The 15,435-nt window shown below is 37.7% G+C and overlaps 1 protein-coding gene across 4 annotated transcripts in view; it reads left to right on the forward strand.

Moving 5' to 3' along the window:
- Positions 1–13,743, forward strand: part of LOC141906111 (sacsin-like) — a 29,384-nt gene extending 15,641 nt beyond the window's left edge. The window contains exons 5-7 of one of the 4 annotated variants that reach the window (XM_074795316.1): positions 477–9,674; positions 10,068–12,652; positions 12,729–13,743. In XM_074795316.1, coding sequence (XP_074651417.1) covers positions 477–9,674; positions 10,068–12,652; positions 12,729–13,037 — 12,092 coding nt within the window. In that variant the 3' untranslated portion in view covers positions 13,038–13,743. Of the gene's footprint in view, positions 1–476; positions 12,653–12,728 lie in introns of those variants that run through there. The other 3 variants (XM_074795319.1, XM_074795315.1, XM_074795317.1) reach the window with 3 other exon arrangements.
- The last annotated feature ends 1,692 nt before the right edge of the window (positions 13,744–15,435 follow it).

A 15,435-nucleotide genomic window follows, 5' to 3' on the forward strand; every position in this document is an offset into this window, starting at 1 on the left:
CAGTACCTAGAAATTGTATAAAATTGCACTGGAATTTCATATTTCTAAACCCTTGTTTTGTCGGCATGGATACTTAACTTGCCCTTTTCAATGTCCGTGGATCTGTTCCTAGATATGCCCTTCTAGCATTTTTGAAATATGAAATTGATTGATGGACAGGTCATTTATAATTGAAGCTGCCACGTCAAGCCCCCATGGGGCTCTTGTTACGCAATAGGTGGCCATCTTAGTCCTATCAGTCCTCATTCGTCGATGAAAAAAAGGTTTTTTGATGAAGATAAACATGTATTTAACTTGTATTTTTAACTTACAGTATTGATATTTGGTTAATTGATTTTATCTAAATGAAAACAGAATTTGCCCGCCATCTGTGAAAGATTTTAGTATGAGAAACTGAGGTTCATATTTGAGCGGCCTTAGCTCTTCATTCATTGCAAGGTTATGGTGGTGATTAAGCGCACATGCATTTTTTTCAGATTGCCCTATGATTGTGAGTGGTAATATATTTGGAATAATTGATCCACATCTCAAGTATTTCAAAGATAAATCAGGCAAACTGCTGTCAGGCTTTAAATGGACGTTGTCTACTGAAGATGTTCCAACAGGACTCCTGGCACCATTTATTGATAAATTTGGCTTTAAAGGTGATACACTTAAGGGAACGATATTCCGCTTTCCGTTGCGTCAGAAGCCATCACCATTATCCGAAACAATTTACACAATGGATAAAGTGAATTCGCTTTTACAAGGACTGACATACAACATGTACATGAAAGTGTTATTCCTCACAAATGTAAACCAGATCGAAATTTACAGACAGAACAACGGTTTGCAGTATCGATCAGCTGTTGTCATTTGCACTGAAAAAGTAATTGAGAATTTTCGTTTTGATGGAGTAACTACTTGTCCAACACGAGAGAAATTCAAACAGGGCCTCAGTGATATGATGGAAATCAGTGGTGTTTGGGCTTGTGTCACAAGATTGAACATAGAAACTGAGAAATTCATTGATAAAGATCATTCGGAGAAAGAACAGCATTCATTTGTTATAAGCCATTTCTGTGATAAAACTGATATAAACCTCGAGAAACTTGCCAAAAAACAAGGCAATATGCCGTGGGTTAGTTGTGCACTAGACCTAAACAAAGAGAATTATCAACCAGATGGTCATGTTTTTGTATTTCTTCCTTTACCGATGGAAGGCAAAAGCCTAACAGGTTTACCAGTTCACGTCAATGGATGCTACGCTGTCAGTCAGAATCGGCGCCATCTTAAATGGCCATCCGATGAACAACTACAAAATGCTTCTAGCAGCAAGGATGCGAAGGATCTAGAATGGAATGTCCGAATTCTATCGGAATTGTTACCAATAGCATATCTAAATGCTCTGAAAGTATGTGGATCAATAGGAAGCATCTGTAAATACCTGCCAAATCCCAAAGATGTTGATGAAAAATGGAAGAGACTGATCCTTGAACCTTTCTTCTCCAAACTTCTGAATCAGGAGCTCTTCCAAACAACTGTTAGAAATGAGAAAGGGGTGGTCCCTTTGATGGATGCTTGCTTATTGGTGCAGGAGAAAAATGACACTGATGAAATGATGACAATTGTATCAAATGTTCTAACTTCAGCTGATTATAGTGTTGTCCATGTTCCTGAATATGTTGAAATGGCAGTTAGGATTTACACGGGTCATCATTTATTGGTTGTTACACCGGATGTTGTACGGCAGGCAATGAAAAAAGAGACATTGTCATACCAAAACCGATCCGACGCTGAAAAGGGACAATTATTAGAATACATTCTACGTGACAGTTGCTTTTCTGAGTTAAAAGGAATAGCATTACTCCCTTTAGAAAATGGAGAATACACAGAGTTTCAAACGCCAAAACTGAAAAATATTATATATGCTGAAGACAAGGATAATCCCCTGTGTTTGTTGCCTGGAATAACTGATTGTTTCCTTCGAAAATGTATCCCTGAGAATATGAAAATTAAATTGGTAGATGCTGGAAAACAGGGCCACATCCAATTAAGGGGGTTAAATTCAGATGGCGTTGTTGACTTACTACCACGTGTCCTTTACTGGAATAATGATCATTGCTCGAAAGATGAATTACTTGTATGCGGACACAAGACTCAGATCACTTGTGAATGGTACACAAACATATGGTGCTATATTGTTGAAAAGATGCATGGAGAAATATCAAGAATATCTCATTTGCACTTGATTATGGTTGAGATAAATGCTGATACCCATGAGTGGAAATTAGGATGCTTGAAAACCAAAAATTCCTATGTTATTCAACATCACTCGACAGCACAGCAGCTGTCAACGAATATTTGCAGTGTACTGAAAGCTATTGGAATGATTGTCATTCCGGAACTGATGGATGAGATCCTTCGATGTCCAGATATTTTAGAGAGTGGAGATTATTTGTACAAACCTACTGCTGATGGTATTGTTCAAGCAATTTACAAGCTCTACAAAACAGATACGTTTTTCATGACAAACGTGACCGATTTGCCTAGAAATGTTGATACTGACAGCCTCAATGCATTACGTACATTCATTGCAGCAGGTGACTTGTCAGCTACTCCCAAAAAGAAATTGAAATGCTTGCAGTTCATTCCAATTTTTAATCAAGTTGGGAACAGTTCTGAATGGATTGCATTCCGTGGTGCTGATAAGGTGTTGATTAGTTGCAATCTGCCAGTTGATTTGCCAAACATAAAACATGCCATAGATGCCCGTGATAAAGACTCGGCAACTGTTGTTAGTCTATTTTCTGGTGACATACTTCATGAATGTGAGATCCTGGTAAGATTCATTTTCCCTGATATCCACAATGGTAAGATGGAACAAAATGAAGTCAATAAACTAATGGAATACATTCTTCAACACAAACATAAGTATGCTTCTGAAAATACAGAGTTCATCGAATATCTGAAACAGCTACCATTCATAAGGACATCTAGTGGTAATTTCTGTGTATCTGAATTGTTCGACTTCTCGGATAGTTGTCTTATCTCGGTCTTCGAGGAAAATCAGTTTCCACCTCGTGAGAGATGGCAGAAACATTGCGGTGAACTCAGAGAGATTGGATTGAAAGGGCGCAAAGACGTAAAAATGAGTGATATCGTGCAAGCAGTAAAGAATCTTGTAGTGCGTAAGAACCCTCAAACGGCCTTCAATCATATAAATGAGCTCTTGCAATTACAGAAGAAAGAGAGTATGACTCGGAATGATTATGCTACCTTAAGAGAAATGGCTTGGCTTCTTCCCCTAGGTAGACCAACTAGCTATCCAGACAGCCTCAAATGGAAAAATGATACCACAAATAAGTTTATTAAACCGTCTGAAGCAATGAATAGCAAATGTGCTAATGCTGTGGGTGGTGTAATCAATGTAGTTGACATTGACAAACATGTTGCATCACTGTTCAATGTTGCAGATAGTCCCACGCTACCACAGCTTGTATCCCAGTTAAAAGAAGTCTCAAAGTCATACACTACTCGAGAGAAAAGACAATATCTTGTTCTTGTTCATAGAATCTATGAAGAATTCCAAAGATACGAATGTGAAACCCTGAAAAGGGAACTTCAAAAGCAGAATATTGAAGATTGGATCTGGCATGGTGATGGGTTCATTGCTCTCCACCGCGTAAGCATCATTGAACCAGACATCTTTGTAAGACCATATTTTCATCATTTACCACCAGAGATGTTGCAATATAAGACATGGTGGATAGCTCTGGGTATTGCTGAAAGAATCAACTATTGCAGTGTCTTGCACCAAATTAAACAGTATCTTGACAGTGATCAGGGAAAACTTGTAGACACTTGTGATCGTGATCTTAATATGGTCATAAACATATTGAACCATTACTATACTGCTAAGGTTGACATTCGCAATGAGGCCATTTTTCTACCAGTACTGATAAATGAGAAAGTACGCCTGGTTCCGCCAGAGAAATCTACGATATGCACTTCTGTACTTGAACAAATGAATATGAACAATGAAGTAGGTGAAGAAGTCAAATTTGTTCATCCTCACCTTAGTGAAAAAGTTGCAGAAAGTCTTGGTGCATATCCAATGATGAAACGTTTGGTAAATGATGCTGATGATTTTGGTTCTGAAGGATGGGGTCAACAAGAGACACTTGTGAGGCGGCTTAAGAATATTATTAGTGATTATACGGATGGATTTGCATTGCCAAAAGAATTGATTCAGAATGCTGATGATGCAGGTGCCACTGAAGTGAAGTTCTTATGGGATGAACGTGAGAATGAGCAATATATGACCAAACTACTTCATGAAGAAATGAGACATTGCCAAGGGCCGGCTTTGTGGGCCTATAATAATGCAGTCTTTACCAAACATGATTTGCTCAATATAAAAAAGTTAGGGGGAGCAACAAAAGAAAGTGACCCAGTAAAGATTGGGCGATTTGGACTGGGATTCAATTCTGTTTACAATCTGACTGATGTGCCAAGTTTCATATCTGAAGAAAATCTGGTGATATTTGACCCTCACTCAACGTATCTGAATATTCAAGGACAACCTGGAATACTTATAGATCTGAAGAAGAATCCTATGATATTCCATCGAGCACCAGACCAGATTGCCCCATTTCAATGTGTGTTTGGTTGTGAACTATCCATGGAAAATTGTAAATTCAATGGTACGCTATTTCGACTTCCACTCAGAACTCAATATCAAGCTTCAAAAAGTGAAATATGTGAAGTAGTGTACAAGAGACAGAGAATGGAGGAGCTGTTGAAAGTGATGAGAGATGGGGCGAATATCACATTGTTGTTTACGCAGCATGTGAAAAAAGTGAGCGTATACCACCTCAAAGAAGACTCTACATGTCCATCTGAAATGGTAGAATTGTTTTCAGCTGAAAAGTCATTTGTTTTAGAAGAAAAACCTCTTCGTCATCGAATTTCAGTGAATTCTTCAGAAACTGATGATAAATTGCTGAAAGCAAGTATGGTGAATGCTGCAGCAAAACTATGTTGTGATGCTGAACAATCTTTCGAGGCAGGATATATATTGGAAATGGCATTGAAGATAAAAGAAAATTGCTCAAAAGAAAAGTGGCTTATCACCTCGTACAGCAGCAATAAACAGACTACACTTACTCGCGCTAAAGAATTGAAGACCCTTCCCCTTGGAATGGTAGCTATTCAACTTATTGATTTTTTCATCCCAACACCAATTAAAGGGTATACATTCTGTCATTTGCCACTTCCAATCAATTCTGGATTGCCATTTCATATAAATGGATGCTTTGCAGTTGCTTCAAACCGTAAATCTTTAGAAATTATGACACAAGATGATATTGCGAATAGACGTGCTGATTGGAATAATGAACTGCTTGCTGATTCAGTTCTTCAGGCATTTCTTTATGGACTTGAAGTGCTCAAGAGAAATAATGCATATGAGAGTATACTCACATTGTTCCCAGTTAGAGAGAAGATTGCAGACACATCACAAAGACTATGTGGTGCATTCTATGCACACATTACAAGTTCATCCAGTCTAGTTTTCTATGATGGCGAAAAATGGCGTACATTTAATGAAGTTCAGTTCTTATCAGAGGAATTACTTGATTGTGAGTTAGTGGATGATGTCACCAATGTCCTCAATTCATATTTATCAGGAAGGGACCAAGTCATCATCAAGTTGCCGGTGAACATAATTGCAGAGATGTCACTGACAAACGAGAAAATAGAAAAGAAGGTACTTGAGAAGACCTGGACAATTCTCTCGTTTATGAAATTACTTTTACCTAATGTGTTAAAAATCAAGCCTGCTGCGCGTTATCGTTTGTTGAGATATGGATTGAGATTGATTGAAACAGATCCAAAGGTAAAAGAACTATTATCAAGTACAGAATGTTTCCCTGTTAATGGTTCATCGATATTACGTAAACCGGCTGATCTTGTTGATCCCCGGGGTAAATGTGGAATGTTATATGATGAGGATGATGAACGATTTCCTCATGATGAGTTCAAAGAGGATGTATCTAGACGAGCACTCCTACATTTGAAAATGATTGGGGACATACTTCCCACAAACAATGTTATTGATCGAGCCAAGTCAATCAAACGTCTTGATTTTGAATATGGAAAGAGAAGAATGAATTCCTTTCTTAATCACTTGCAAACCATCATTCCTTCCGGACAGTTACCTAAGGCTTGGTGCAATGTTAAGAAGAAACTCATCCATATCGAATTTCTTCTTGTAAAAGACCGTCCAGCTAATTGGAATGAATTGCCTTGGAAAGGAGATGAACTTCGATCAGTATTTAAGAAGCCGGCAGCAATTTATTCTTACAAGCATCTTGATCTCATTGGAAGCATTCACCCTGTAACATGTTCTGCTTTACCAAACAGAGTGACGCATTTTCTTGAAGTTGATGAAAAAACACCGTCAATCGTAGATGTTTTTCAACAACTAGAACATTATCAACAGCTGCAAGGAATATCACCTGAAAATGAAAAAAGAATCAAAAACCTGTATCAATTTCTGAACAAAAAGGCAACTGGCAATGAAAAAATTCTACGAAAATACCTAACGCATGTTCTCGTTGATTACAAATTCATGCCTATTGTACATTTGGCCTTGAACTTTCGGATGTCAACGTGTTTACCATATTTGGCCAGGGTTCCCTGCTATTTCAGAGATCATAACCATCTTTTAGTGATATGCAATATACGTCCAAGGTTTACATGTGAGGATTACATAGAAGCTTTGGCTCGAATGAAGTCCGCCGGGGAAACAAATATCCAAGATATTCTGGAACTTATCAACTCATTATGCTTTTGCATGAAATCTGAAAATAAGTATGCCACTGATTCCGAAAGCAAGTACATCTACCTGGTCGATGCAACAAATAAATGGAAATCTGCAAAGGACCTTTCATTCAATATCACGCCTTGGTTTGATGCCACTGCAGGCCAGAACTTTGCTCATCCAAAGATCACATTCCATGATGCAAAACGACTCGGTGTGATGACAAGTGTCGAATGCTATTTAGAGAGTAATTCAAAAGACCTTTTTGGTGGCATTTCCTTTGGACAAAAGGAAAAATTGACTACTCGACTCAAAAGGTTGATCAAGGGTTACCCCCAGGAAACGATAATTAATGAACTTTTACAAAATGCAGATGATGCCGGAGCTACAGAGATTCATCTCATCCTTGATACCAACACATATGCAGCAGAAAGAGTCATCGGGGAACAGTATCGAGACTTACAAGGCCCTGCACTTCTTGTTTACAACAACAGACCCTTTAGTGAAGGAGATCTGAAAGGTATTCAAAATCTTGGAGAGGGTTCTAAAGGAGTTGACCCCACTACTACTGGTCGATATGGTGTAGGCTTCAACTGTGTATACAGTTTAACAGATACACCCCAAATTCTGAGTGACGTAGATAAAATTGGTAAGGTACTCTGTATCTTTGATCCCAATTGCAAATATGTTCCTTTAGCAAATGAATCATCTCCGGGGAAAAGGTATCCCGTTACTGACAAGTTCAGCTCACAATTTCCTGATTTATTCGAACCATTCAATTTGACATATCTTCCGATAGAGGGAAACACTATCTTTCGATTCCCCTTACGGACAGCCAACATGGCTTTGAAGTCAGATATATGTAGTGAAGCAATGACACCTGCACATATCCAGGGATTGCTGTCATCATTTGCGGCTGAATCAAAAAATGCAATGTTGTTTTTGAAATCCATCAAAAGGATCAGCATAAGCTTAAAAACCGAAATGAAGCAGGCACTTCTCCTTCATAGTATTTCATCAGAGATATCTGAATCTCATAGAAAAGGAATAAGCGCCTTGAATATTGAAACTAAGAAGATGTCCGAATGTATTTATAAAATTGGTGACACAACTGCAATTTACTGCCAATTTTATGAAATACATGAAGTCCAGCTTGTAGATAATGAAGGTAAAGCTGAAACATGGATGGTGAGTCAGGTCATTGGAACAGGGACCAAATCATTTGAAGAATGTGTTCAATTCGCAGTCAATGAAAAGAAGCTTCGTTTACTGCCTTGCGCTGGTGTAGCATGTCGAATTGATTTCAATCAATCTGCAATGAATACTGGGCGGATGTATTGTTTTCTCCCACTCCCTGTAAAAATTCCGATGCCATTCCATATCAATGGGCATTTTGCACTTGACGAAACAAGACGAGCCCTGTGGAGTGATATGAATGTTAGTTACCGTACTGTCTGGAATAATCTAATTATGCATCATGTTGCTCCAGTGGCTCATTGTTTATTGGTTGAGCATATGCAGAAAATGATTGTTAATAATGAAACGTATAATGAACAACTGTTATGTACAATGATTCCAGAAAAAGATGAGAGTGATGCATATTTACACACTTTTATTAAGTCTCTGTATGGACAGTTTAAGCAAAGAAACTCGAAAATCTTTATTACACATGATAGCCGCTGGTTCTCTGTATCAGATTTGGTTAACAGTAGAGCTTTCTTTGATGATTTGGAAGGTAGTATAATTCAACGTGCATTGATTGCAGTGGAGTTCCCATTGATAAAGCTGCCATCATTGAGGCATCGGGAGTTATTGATTGATTTGGGTTATCAAGTGAAAACGGTAACTCCTCAATTTGTGTTGGAATTCTTCCGCTCTTATCGTCCGTCTACAACTAAACTGAGTGAGACTCCACTTGAAAAAGAAATCAATGTGATAAGTATCCTACAATATTGTTTAGGACTTGGCGAATCATTTGTAGCACAACTTGATGGTGTCTGTCTATGTGTGACCACTGGAGGTCATCTCATACCGTTCGAATCAGGGAAACCGATTTTCTATTCTGATTATTGTGATTTACTTCCATCAACTGAATGCTTGTTCCTGAGCACACGGGTTCGTGATTTCCTTTGTAAATATATTGACCTACATTGCTGTCCAGTGGTGAAACCGTTCACACTTGATGAATTAGCAAAGCTAATCCATATGGTACTGCCACAGTCACAGTATAAAAATGCTGTCATTCCTGTTGAACATTTCATCGAAGAGAAATGGCTGAAACGTCTGTGGGAATTTGTTACCGAACAAATAAGCGTCATTGTTGCAGATTTAGACAGGCCTTTTGATGAACAATGCCAAAAGGTTATTGGTAGAGTCAACTGCTTGAGTGATTGGAGCCTACTGCCAGTAATTACACAATCTGGAAAGGCACTGTATCCAATAAAATGGGCAGAACATGTGCTCAACCTACATCGATCTGATTCATACCCAGTAAAGAAGCTCATTGAACAATTTAGACTCCCAACATTGAATGAGAGTTTCTTTGGAAAGGTGAAAGTTCACGCACAGACATCAGTGTTCACAATTCTAGATAAAATGACTTGTTCGTTGATGTACCCAGGGCATGTGCTCGCTGCACTTACATGGCATTTAGATGCTAACGCCGGAATTGAAAGATTTGCACATACAGCAATTGCATCGTGGAGTTATAGCCAATTCCAAACAATGCTGCAATATTTTGCATCGTTTTTTGCTTCAGGAAAAGCCAGTACAAAAGATGCAGCTTGTATTGGTAGACTTCCCATCCATGAGACTGGGCAGGGAAATCGTGTCCAGCTGCAAGCATCAGGTGTTTATGTCATACCAAGAGGTATGCCTTATGATGGGATGTTAGATTCAAAAGCATTTGCAAACTTTCTGAAAGAAAACATAGATATGGCGGTTAATGAGATGTACAGAATCATCGGTTGTGTAGTCCAAACTGATGTCGAATTGTACGTTACATTTATATTGCCTGTGGGTTTTGAAAGATATAACAGAGAGGAACGAAAAGCACATCTTTGTTATCTTAGAGACCATTATATTTGTAATAAACCAAGTGCATCCCTGAATTACGTATTGATAGGCAGTCGTGAAATGCCGAAGTACCAGTTTTTTCAAGAGGTTGAAATTCTAATAAATGCTCTGTCCAAAATCAGATTCTTGCCAAATCGGAATGGCGAGGAACGTACCGCGAGCGAACTCTATCATCCAGAAATTCCAGTTTTCAGAGTGATGCATACAAATGATGACTTGCTCCATGAATCATTTGTCCAACACGAATGGATATCTTTTGTAAAGAAAATTGGTCTGAGATGTAGTGTGTCGCAAGAAGAACTACTGACTTATGCTAAAACTATTGAATGTCATGGTCGAACAGTCCTCTTGGTTGCTGGGCCTGGTCATCTGTACAAGGAAGACATAGATAGTAGATATTCTGTTAAGGATAAAGCAAAGGCTATAGTTGAAAATATTTTTGCCAGGGATGATCTATCAGAGCAAACCATAGATGAACTGAAAGAAATCAAGTTTATTCCGATCAATTATGGAATAATGTGGAAGCTTTGCCCTCAAACTGACCCAAAAAGTTTGATATCATTCTCAGGATCAGTAGCTTATATCAATATGCCATTATGTTGGTCCTGTATGAATGTTCTTCCAGTTTGGGCGACGCCAAAAAATACAATGTCAACAACTCTTGGTGTGCACAAAAACCCTCCGCAATCCATGATATTAGCTCACTGTAAAAACATGTGTCAGCACTTAGCCGATGGTAATAAACATGAGGTCTGCTCTAGATATTCCAAAGAATTAGAGAGAATAATGATGGACATTTATTGTCACCTCGAAGGTTATGAAAACCTGGAACAATTGAAACATGTGCAATGTGTCTTCATGGGTGGTGATAGTAATTACTTTGTTTATCCCAGGCAAGTGGTCATAAATATTTCGGAAAAAGACCAAATCATTCCATACCTTCTTCGAAGACCCGTATATTGCGCGTCGTTTGAATCATTGTTGAAGAAAATTGGAGTAAGTGAGGACGTAACGATGCTGCATTACGCAAATGTATTGACCGATATAGAAACGTTATATGGTGATAAGGTGTTGAATGATAACGATTTTAACAGAGCAATTAAGGCATCGGTGCAATTTTATGAATTAATTCATGTAGAATATAATTACGAAAATAGAACTGATAACACAAAAAATGATTATACTCTCCTCATAAATGGTGCGACTTTGCGAAAATCTTCTCAAATCTACTACATCGATGGTCCTCGATATAGAAGACGAATGGAAGAAGTAAAAGAAAACATGCTTTTGGATAAGTACCGCAATAACAATCGCAGAGAGATAATCATACACGAATTGGACACAACTATGCTGGCTAGAATATCATACCTTCAACCCATATCAACCCTTCTCATTGAGGAACTGTCTGAAAGATCTCATGAAAACATGTACCCTGCTAGAAGGCAGCCTTTTATTTCCATTCAACAGAAAATGTTAGACCCTAACTTCCATGAAGCGATTTACCAGGTGATACGTCATTTAACGGAGCCGCAGCAAGCCACATGCATTACGTTGGATGAGATTTCAATGTACTACCAACAAATAAGTATATTCGAATGTCAGCCATTAGAAACAGTTCTAAAATGTAGAGGGAAAATAATTAGCAATAGCGAAGATAGAGTTGACAGTTTTAGATCAGTCGATTCTCAAGCTGCTGGTCCTATTAATATGTACTTCACTCCTATGGAAGATGATCAATCGTATGTTACAATATGCATGAAGATGAAGAAAATAGCGAACATGTTCTCGAATCATTTTGCAACTAAATACATTGGCGTAAAGATGCTTGACAGATTTCATGGTTGCTTGTTTGAAATTGTTTTTGCTGGACCAGAGACTAGTCTAGTGGGGATATTCAATAGATGGAATATAGACATAGACGATCAGTTTGATAATGTTGATACCCTGCCATCTGCTGGCAGTTTTATTCCTCTAGCCAATCATCATTTACTTTCAAACCGATTCGCTTTGTTTCACGCTGATGATTATGTCGGTTACAAGACACATGATGATATTCTCGTCAATGAGAACAGTGACTCCGGTGCGGTCTACATATATGGAAAAATCATTCGACGAGTAGGTGATGAAGAAAGCGTGTCTTCTGGTGAAGTTTCTCGAAGCTTTCATCATTGCTATAAAGTTAATCTCGGTGACCGAATAGCTGAGATATATGGATATGAGTTATACAAGTTTCTGCGATATGATGATGAAGAAAAATACCTTGTCGACCCTGATGAACTAGAGATGTCACCAATAGATGCAGAGAAAGAAATCGACCAGCTGTTGAAGACAGCGTGGACATTGGATCATTCCCAGCGAAATAAGATTATATTGCGACTTGTAGCTTATTACAGCAATGACGAGACAATTCTAGGTTACGTTAAAAATCAAAATCAGCTGGAAGAGGAAAATTACGAGCATCGAGTTTGTGACGAAGAATCTGGGAGCAATTATATTGACTACAAAAACTTAGACATTGATTTAGCAACCTCGTTTTTGCGGGTTCGGCAAGATCAGCATCGCAACGATAGAAAACGTAACTTAAGAGATCTCCAAGATAACTCCACGCGGAGAGGTCGACGTACATTCGTTCCATGTATGATCATCACTGGGCGAAATCCACAACCTGCAGAAGCTCGTAAGTGGCTGAAACAGGCTGAAATAACTCTAAAAACAGTTCCCAATGATGTTTCAGGTGGATTCCACTTCATGACAATTTATAAGTGTCATTTGGTGAGTTGATACTGATTATTGTACTAGGTGTAATCACATGACAACTTACTAATGGAATAAGATTTCTAATTTTCAGACGTGCGAACAAGCCCTTACAGCAATGGTACTTGCCCGCGATTCATCCGAATATAATCCCCGCGAAACAAGGCACAATCTGGACCTGCTGACTGGTAAAATCGACGACTGTTCTACAGAAATATGTAAATTAGCCACCAAACTGCAACGGGATGTTTGCCGCAATCGAAACCGCTTGCTGTACCCAAACCGACTTGATGGTGCCGAGATTCCTCATACTGCATACTCTCAAATGGATTCGACTGACGCACAATTGATTGTAACAGAACTTGTTAAACTTGCCAGGGAATACATCATAAACTCACTTTAGTGGGGCATGTGTTATTGGTACACATAAGTGTCATGTGTATTTGACAAGTTTATTCGGGAAACAATTCTCAAAATACGTTTTGTTTCACTTTTTGGCATGATTTTCTTTGGCATATATTTTTCTTTCTTTTGAGGATGTACCAGAATGTTCAGGATCAATGTACATTTTGTAACGACGGACTAACAATGATTGTTTTGATTGTATATGTAATTCAGGTGTGTAGCTTGGACAGAGAGCTGTTCAAAGTATCTTGTACATGTAAGCTTAAGTTCCCCAAGATTATTCTAGGAGTCAAAACACCCCTTCTTGAATGGTGTAGAGTGAACTAGGTGTTCTACCTTTGGCTGCCGATTTCTGTTAGAATTGAATTCAAAATTTTATTGCTAGTCTTTAAATGTCTAAATAATCTGGCACCACCATATTTGCAGTCACTTATATCCTTGCATGTACCGAGTAGGTCACTTCGTTCCAGCCAAGAAACTAGTCGTTTGAACATTCCTTTTAGCAATAAATCCAGCTGTAAGAGAGCTTTTAGTTTTGCTGCTCCAGCTCTTTGGAATGCCCTGCCTGTCTCTGTAAGGCTTAAAAACGTACCTTTTTAAAAGGACTTATATGTTTTAAGCTATTTTACTGTGTCTTTGCTCCTGCTGTTTTATCATATGCTTTTTAAGTTCTTGATTTTATGTAAATGTATTAACCCTTTGTACAGCGCATAGATTATTATTTTAGCTATGTGCTATATAAGAAATAAATTATTATTATTATTATTATTATTATTATTATTAATTATTATTATTATTATTATTATTTTTATTATTATTATTTTTATTATTTATTATTATTATTATTAATTATTATTATTATTATTATTATCATTTATTATTATTATTATTATTAATTATTAATTATTATTATTATTTATTATTATTAATTATTATTATTATTATTATTATGGATGTTGACATATGATCTAGAGTTCTTTTTACCTTTTGGTAAATATTTAAAAAGTAAAATTTCCTGTATTCTATATGTTGTACATTTACGGTGATTTTCGTTTTCAATGGCTGTCAACTGTTGACTCTTGGCTTTCTAAATTAGGTCTTAACTATTTTTCTCATACAAGAGATTATTGGCTTATTTTGGCGGATGTATCCACGCAGGGTTACGGTGAAAACTACAAGATTTTTAAGAGGGAATTCGTGCTTGAAACCTATTTATTGGATCTTTCTGCTGGAAGTAGGATTAGTTTGGGAAGATTTAGATAAGGTTGTTCAAGGTTGTTCCAGTGTATAGACTACGCTTTTCTGGACAGGGCAGGGCTCAATTGAATTACCCAGTTTGTAATAGAATCCGTGATGAATTTCATGTATTAATTGAATGTCAGCTGTATACTGAAATAAGGAAAAAATTAATTCCAAAGCACTATTGGCAACGTCCAAATGTATTGAAATTTATTGATTTAATGAATGATACTAAATATATATTGAAATACAGTCAACCCCCTGATATACCGCCCACATTGGTGCAGAACCATTTCGACGGTATAGAGAGTATGGCGGTATATCTGAGGTGTTTTACTATACTATTTGTATTGAGATGTACATCGAGAAAACCTGGCGGTAGGCGGGGGAGGGGGCAGTATATGGGAGGGCGGTATATCGGGGGTTCACTGTATGTCTAAATATCTAAGCCATTATCTAAGCATCGACTTTAGTTGAAAGCATTAACGTATATTTGTGGTATCTAAATGACATTCGCTTTCACTCATCGCCGTTTATACACTTAATTGTATTCCATGACATGTTATATTTTATAACATTAGATGAATTGAATTGTAACAATTAATAAATTTACTCTGATAATACATACAATTCATGTACAATTGTATTTTTATCTCTTGAGGTATCATCTCTAGTTCTACACCAACAAGCGCCATGCTATGCCAAAATGTCAAAACTTACGTTTCGCTGTTCACGATTTTTAGTTATTAACAGAGAAGTCCTGAACACATGCGAAAATTATATGTGATCAAGTTTGGGAGATTGGTGATGAAGACATGTCTTATATCTAAGGATGTAACTCGGTCAGGGGCGGATAGGAAAATTGGCAAGCTGGGGTCCGGAGGAAATTAAAAGGCGTTTCTGATGGATAAAAAACAACCATATCAAAGGCCAATATCGGGATGCCGCCATCCTCGGTAAGATGTTTTAATTTCTCAAAAGATGAGTGTCAAATTCGCAGGTTTTTAATCTCTGAGTTGATGAAAAGGGCTACCTCAGTGGGAAGGCAGGGATCCGGACCGTGACTACCCGAAATCCACCCCTGTAGGTTGAAAGTCCATTTGCTCCATTTTTCAAAAATAAATTGAGCACAGATAATTCACATTTCACATGCTTAC

This window comes from Tubulanus polymorphus, chromosome 5 (genome assembly GCF_964204645.1).
Source record: "Tubulanus polymorphus chromosome 5, tnTubPoly1.2, whole genome shotgun sequence".
Taxonomy (NCBI): domain Eukaryota; kingdom Metazoa; phylum Nemertea; class Palaeonemertea; order Tubulaniformes; family Tubulanidae; genus Tubulanus; species Tubulanus polymorphus.